Here is a 6,987-nt window from a genome sequence, read left to right as displayed (position 1 = left end):
TGCCGCCGCTCTCCCAAGCGGCGCACTGTAGCAGTGCGCCACCGGGCCGGCCCAAGAATTCATTCTTTTACCATATTAGGTAATACTCACTCATTTCAGAAAATGCGATATGAACGTGTCTTTTGGAGAGTCACTATCCAGCCACTAGGCACCCCAAGTTCACATGAACCCAGCTGCCTGACCCCTGGCTTACTCAGACACATGGGGCACGTTTCTAAGGCCCTTCTTCCTTCTTCATGTACTGTTCCCCCCGCCCTATCTAAAGAATCACAATCTGATCATTCTCCATCCTGTTACCTGGCTTTATCACCACCTGAATTGTATATATTTGCTTGCGTATTGTTTCGTTTCTGAACCATACTACAAGGGCTTCTGCTACTAAAGAAGGAGGGGTAAAGAGATACAGAAGAGGTAACAGACAAATCCACAGATCTGGGGACCTAAGCCCAAGTCATCTAATTCTGGGCACCCATGGATCCTAGGAATTAATTTAAGGATTATACCAGTTGCTTCAATTTGAGGTGATATCAACAGGGGCAGGACCAGGGGAGAGAGCACTGGAATGGGTGTCAGGAGGCTGAGGTGCCAGGTCTGGCTCTACCACTAATTGCTTTGAGACTTTGCGTTACATCCCAGAAAAGGGGAGAATCCTGTGAAAATAGAATTGGAAAAGATTTCCAGCAACAGCATCTCCGTCTTCACCACCTTCGTCATCATCTGCACCACCGCCGCTGCTGTCGTTACAGTTCCAGCTCATCCTGAGCACCTCTTGTAAATAGAATTGGAAAAGATTTCCAGCAACAGCATCTCCGTCTTCACCACCTTCGTCATCATCTTCACCACCGCCGCTGCTGTCGTCACAGTTCCAGCTCATCCTGAGCACCTCTTGTGTACCGGGCACTGTGCTGACCTGTTATGTACACATCTCATTTAGTCCTCACTATAATGGTGTCAGCAGGTGCTAGTTTCCACTACCACCCCCATTTTTAAAGTGAGGAAACTGAGGCTCACAAAGTGTAAGTGACCTGTCACAGGCATTATGGCTGAAAAGTGCCAGAGCTGAAATGCAAACCAGATCCCCATGTCTCCAAAGGCTCTGGGCTGGCTTCCCTCTGTGAAGTTCCATCCTCAGGCCACCCACCCCCTCCTCATGACCAACAGAACTCGCAGCCCTGGCCTCACCCAGGTGCTGGCAGGGCCGTGTGTGGCTGCGTGAATTGCTGCACAGCCGGTTGACCCCTCCCCCCACCCACTCCTTTGCTCCCTCCTCCACCAGGCTTGAGACAGGAGTCGTGCATTCCCTGCTTGGGGATGAGAGGGCTTCCTCTTCAAAGTCTCTCTGGGTCGGGCCTGCCTATTGATGAGGCTAAATTATCAAAGGGCCACATCAAAGCCTGCCAGGATGGCTTTTAGAAAGGCAATTTACAAAACAAAAAAAGTTCTCCTGGACTGTGGGGAGTGGTAGAGGCCCAGTGGTGAAGCCTGCCTTGAAAGCATTGGCTAAAAAGTTGGTTTTGATGCTAAAAGTGAGAGGTCACAGAGCTGTCCCCACCCCAACATAATCAGCATGTTCCGATGGGAAGACTTGAGCTCTAGGCTGCTCCTGTTCGTGCAGGAATCGAGGCACAGGGGTGGGGACACCCCAGTTCAGGTGAACCAACTGAGGCGCTAAATGTGTCCCTCCTTAAAACCCAAGAAGGGTGGCCCAGCTTCAAGTGCCCTTGGGGCAAGGCACTGAGGCTAGAGCTCTTGGTGGCTTCTTTCTGTCCTACAAAAACTCAATTACCCTTAAATACTAATATCCCCATTTTGCAGATTTGGGAACTAAGGCATAGAAGTTTCATTTCCTCCCATGTCCCCTCGGGTGGTATCTGGCAGAGCTGGGATCTGCACCCAGGCAGACTGGTTCTGGGCCCTGGGTCCTGTCTTTGTCACTGGGAGTCATAGTCCCCAGGCCAGCTGTAGCCCTCAGACTAGCTTTATTTGGCCTGCGTTTGGGTTCTCAGAGTTTTAAAATTAGCAGCCAACTGCTAAACAATTCCCAAGGGCAGGTTTCCCTGGGATTCTTTCTGCACGGGGGGCGGGGGTGATGTTGGAGCATCACTTTAAGAGTCCATCCCAGGACAGATATTTCCCACTGGTCTTGGGGGTGCAGCGCTGGTGTGCACCAGGCAGAGGGTCGGGGTTGGCTCTGCTGGCAGGCAAGGCCTCCTTTGCACGCAGGACCCTCCTGCCTCACCCACTTGGGAGGCAGGCTGGCAGCCTGGTTCTGGGCACAGGTTTTGGAATCAGGTTGCCTGTGGTTCTGATTCTGGGTGTCTGATTTCCCAGCTGAAGGCAATCTCCTGAACCTCTCCAGGTCTTGGTGTTCTCATCTGCAAACGGAAAGTGTGACAACAGCATCGCTCTGCAGGAAACAACGCCAGTCAGGTGTTTAGAGTAGAGTCTGGCACAGGACAAATGCTCCCTAAATGGTGGCTGCTCTCTGCACACGCTTAGGTAAGATCTTTCTAAGGATTAACTCATTGAACCTTGACAGCAGCCCTGCATGGCCAGCACCATTCTACAGACAAGGAACAAGCTCGGCGGAGGTGGTGGTGGTTGCTGCTGCTGGGGTTGGTGGTGGTGTTAGTGTTGGTGTTATTCTGCTGCTGCTGCTGGTGCTGTAGGGAACCGAAGGCTGGCTGCCCATGGGCATTCTATTTATATGGGATTTGGGGCTCTAGAAGGTACCGCCGCTTGGCTGCGTGTGTGACCCCCACCCCGTCCTTCTCTTCCTCCCACTGCAGGGCTTCTGGAAAAGCCCAGGGCTGCCCAGGAAGTGGGGGGGAGGGGCTTCCCTGCCAGCCGGGGACTTCAGGCCGGACTGGCACACCGTGCCATTCAAGGTGCGCCAGACTGCAGCTGGCCCCACCGCCCCCAGCCCTTTCTTCTCTCTGCTTTTTGTTCAGGCCCTTTTGATTTGGGAACAAGGCCCCTTTATGTGGCGCCGGGCCTCACTGGGCCTCCCTGTCCCACCCATGGCTGGGGATTTCCTTTTCATCTGGCGCTAGGAGCCCCGGGCTCAGAGCGAGACAGCAGCAGGGATTTGGTGGGCGCCGGGCCTCACTGGGCCTCCCTGTCCCACCCATGGCTGGGGATTTCCTTTTCATCTGGTGCTAGGAGCCCCAGGCTCAGAGCGAGACAGCAGCAGGGATTTGGTAGTGTCACAAAACCTGGGTGACTCAGCTTTCAGTGGGGCATTGTGGCCCGCAGCTTTGATATTTTAAGTGGGAGTCGCAACAAAGGCAAGGCCAGGGTGGTGGCAAGGTAATGCGCTCGCGAGGGCACCCAGCGGCGTGGCCTTCGCAGGCTCACCTGCTGCAAAGGGGCCCCTCTCCTTAGAGGACTAGCCTATGACCCCAGACTCTTAAGAACGACATTGAGTAGGGCTGCACCTCAGAGCTGGGGGTTGGCTGCCGGCTCCTCACCCGCCCTTAGTTCCTAGGACTTCCCACGGGGATGCGCCAGTGCCTCCTCTGGCCAGAGGTGTCCAGGCAGGGACACTTGGCGGGCCTCCAGCCCAGGGCCAGGGGCAGGACCCAGGAGGGAGGCCAGCCAGTGTGCACCCAGAGACCTTGCGTTGGAGCAAGGCAGCAGTCACACCTGCCTCTACGTGGCGCAGAAATAAATACAGACAGGCTCCCTTGGCCGTGGGGTCTTAAGTCAACTCTTCAGACTATCTGTGCCTCAGTTTCCTCATCTCTATAATGGAGTTCCTAGGAGCACCCGTCTCAAGTGGGTACGCCGCTTGGCTGCGTGTGTGACCCCCACCCCGTCCTTCTCTTCCTCCCACTGCAGGGCTTCTGGAAAAGCCCAGGGCTGCCCAGGAAGTGGGGGGGAGGGGCTTCCCTGCCAGCCGGGGACTTCAGGCCGGACTGGCACACCGTGCCATTCAAGGTGCGCCAGACTGCAGCTGGCCCCACCGCCCCCAGCCCTTTCTTCTCTCTGCTTTTTGTTCAGGCCCTTTTGATTTGGGAACAAGGCCCCTTTATGTGGCGCCGGGCCTCACTGGGCCTCCCTGTCCCACCCATGGCTGGGGATTTCCTTTTCATCTGGTGCTAGGAGCCCCAGGCTCAGAGCGAGACAGCAGCAGGGATTTGGTAGTGTCACAAAACCTGGGTGACTCAGCTTTCAGTGGGGCATTGTGGCCCGCAGCTTTGATATTTTAAGTGGGAGTCGCAACAAAGGCAAGGCCAGGGTGGTGGCAAGGTAATGCGCTCGCGAGGGCACCCAGCGGCGTGGCCTTCGCAGGCTCACCTGCTGCAAAGGGGCCCCTCTCCTTAGAGGACTAGCCTATGACCCCAGACTCTTAAGAACGACATTGAGTAGGGCTGCACCTCAGAGCTGGGGGTTGGCTGCCGGCTCCTCACCCGCCCTTAGTTCCTAGGACTTCCCACGGGGATGCGCCAGTGCCTCCTCTGGCCAGAGGTGTCCAGGCAGGGACACTTGGCGGGCCTCCAGCCCAGGGCCAGGGGCAGGACCCAGGAGGGAGGCCAGCCAGTGTGCACCCAGAGACCTTGCGTTGGAGCAAGGCAGCAGTCACACCTGCCTCTACGTGGCGCAGAAATAAATACAGACAGGCTCCCTTGGCCGTGGGGTCTTAAGTCAACTCTTCAGACTATCTGTGCCTCAGTTTCCTCATCTCTATAATGGAGTTCCTAGGAGCACCCGTCTCAAGTGGGTACCATAAGGGAGAACAGAGGATGCCCACACAGTGCTTAGAAAAGCAACTACATGGCACAAACAACTCGCTTTATGATGGGTACCCTTTGTTTCTAAGTCACCCCCTTGTCTGCTTGCTGTACATCAGTGCAGGATGGCCCAATGATGAAGGACAGGAGACCTGGGGTTAGATGGTCCTGGTTCAAACCCTGGCTGGGGACCCTGGCTGGGGACCCTGGCCACTAGCTCAGCCTCGCCCTGGCTCAGGCGCCTCCTCTGTGGAGTGGGCAAGGTGACCGGTAATCCCATGGGTTTAAGGATCAGTGAGACATTCTACGATGAGGGTCTGGTGCTGGCCCGGCCCATTCAAGGTTCTCGTCCCCCACGCACTGTTTTCGGAACAGTGGTTTCAGTGTGTGTCTGAAGGGTCACTGCTGACTTTGGTTGGTTGGAGGCAGGACAGCCCAGAAGGTGGGAGAGCTGGCTTGGGTGTCTCACAGCTGGTTGCAGATCCACGCTTCCTTTTAGTGGCTGAGTGGCCTTGGGCAGTCACTTTGTGTCTCTGAGCCTCAGTTTCCTCCTCTATAAGATGGTGGTACTGACGTCTCCAGCTCCTTGTGGGTTGCTGTGAGGCTCCATGTGACTGTGCGGGTTCCCTGAAGTTCTCAGGAGCTGGCAATGCTTGTTGTGTTGTTGACGTGGGGAAGGTGAAGGACTTAGGATTTGAAGGAATCCTGGGTGAACGACTGTCCTTTTGTTAGGTCAACAGAGCCTTTCTGAGGCAGACACCTTATTCCCAGAAAAGGTTATGGATTTAGGACAGATGGAGGACCATGGGGTAGGGACCAGGGAAACTTCAGAGTATGCGTCTTTCTGATGGTAGTGACTGAGACCGTGCATGATCCTGGCTAGGCAGAGCACCTCTGGGGCAGGTGCCTGTGGGGGTCTCCAGCAAGTCCCCCCATTCAGCGTGCTGGATCTAGGAAGTTAGGATCTGTGTGTGTGTGTGTGAGGGTGGTGTTGTGTATGTCCGTGTGTGTCTGAGTGTGTGTGTCTGTGTGTATGGCTTATGTGCACNCAGCGGCTGGATGCTGGAGCAAAGCTGCCGGCACGAGGGAGAAGGCTCTGCTCATGACCCCGCCCAGACACGCTGGTGCCCAGCTGCCCGCGCCCGAAGGACCTGAGCACCCTGCTGTCGCTGCCCTTGTCACCAGCCTTCCACTGGTTGTAGATGTCCGCTGGCTCCTCAGCTCACTCCCCGCCCACCCTTCCCCTCCATCCCCCTGCCCGCCCCCAGCCTGAGAACCCTGAGAAGGACAGGGATGTGTGTCCCACTCGTCCTTGTGTGCTCGGCTCGTGGCTGTGCACAAAGCAGGAACTCACAGCGTTGTCGAGTAAATGAGGAGCGAGTGAATGCACGGATGCGTGACAAGTGTTGACAGAGGAGCTATCGGACTGCACGTGGGTCTCACAGATGGCCTGACAGCAATTTGCACAGCTGGGTGGACCTGAGATCCGCCTGGGAATCTTGTGAGACATTCAGAAGCCACTAGAGCCTGGGAGCGGGTGATAGGCAAGGTGGCATCTCCTTGGTGCCCACACCATGCACCTTCTGAGGAGGCTGCCGAGCAGCTGGGGGGAGCTCTGTGGCAAGTGGGGTCTGCAGGCGGACGTCAATGTCCTCCAGGTGGGCATCAGTGTCCTCCAACTAGGTGTCAGTGGCCTCCAGGTGGTGTCAGGGCCTGGAGGTCTGTCTGTTAGAATTCCAATCACAGAGTGAGCCACAGTGGTCTGAGCATACCCTCTGAAGGTGGCACCCTGCAAAGTCACCCCAGTGGAAGGTTTACAGACATGGCTCTCAACAAACTCTCTTTTGGGGAAGGAAGGAAGGTCCAGATATTTTGAGGACACTTTTGCAAGACGTTTGGGATAAGAAAGCAAGGCCCTTCCTGGGGCAGCTTCCTGGATGGACTTGCACTGTCCAGGCTCCTGGGGCTCAAGGGCAGGTCCCCGGGGAACCCTTCCAGGCCCCTGCAGCCTCTGGTGTCTGTGCTTTTCTGTCCTTTCCCCATCCCAGGGGCCAGAGATGGGGTTACATCTCAGGACAAAGCCAGCCTGTTGCAGGCAAAGGCCACAACCTGCATCTGACAGAGGCTTGAAATTCGAAAGCAAAAATCAAAGAGAGATGAGAGTGTGAGAAGGCTGATCTAGTTTCAAGTCAGGGAGGCCGGCCTTTCTGTGGGGTGTTCAGAAACGAGTCCTCCTCCTCCTCCTCCTCCTCCT

The 6,987-nt window shown here is 55.9% G+C and overlaps 1 protein-coding gene across 1 annotated transcript in view; it reads left to right on the top strand.

Moving 5' to 3' along the window:
* The window catches only part of FGF3 (fibroblast growth factor 3), a 36,452-nt gene that overhangs the window by 3,977 nt on the left and 25,488 nt on the right, over nucleotides 1-6,987 (top strand). The window contains exon 4 of the mRNA XM_008589575.1: nucleotides 780-890. Within this exon, the coding sequence (XP_008587797.1) occupies nucleotides 780-890 (111 nt within the window). The remainder of the gene's footprint in view (nucleotides 1-779; nucleotides 891-6,987) is intronic.

The sequence above is a fragment of the Galeopterus variegatus genome, unplaced genomic scaffold (genome assembly GCF_000696425.1).
Source record: "Galeopterus variegatus unplaced genomic scaffold, G_variegatus-3.0.2 Scaffold5531, whole genome shotgun sequence".
Taxonomy (NCBI): Eukaryota; Metazoa; Chordata; class Mammalia; order Dermoptera; family Cynocephalidae; genus Galeopterus; species Galeopterus variegatus.
The sequence above is the reverse complement of the archived record's forward strand: the minus strand, read 5'-3'. Positions and strand labels throughout refer to the sequence as shown.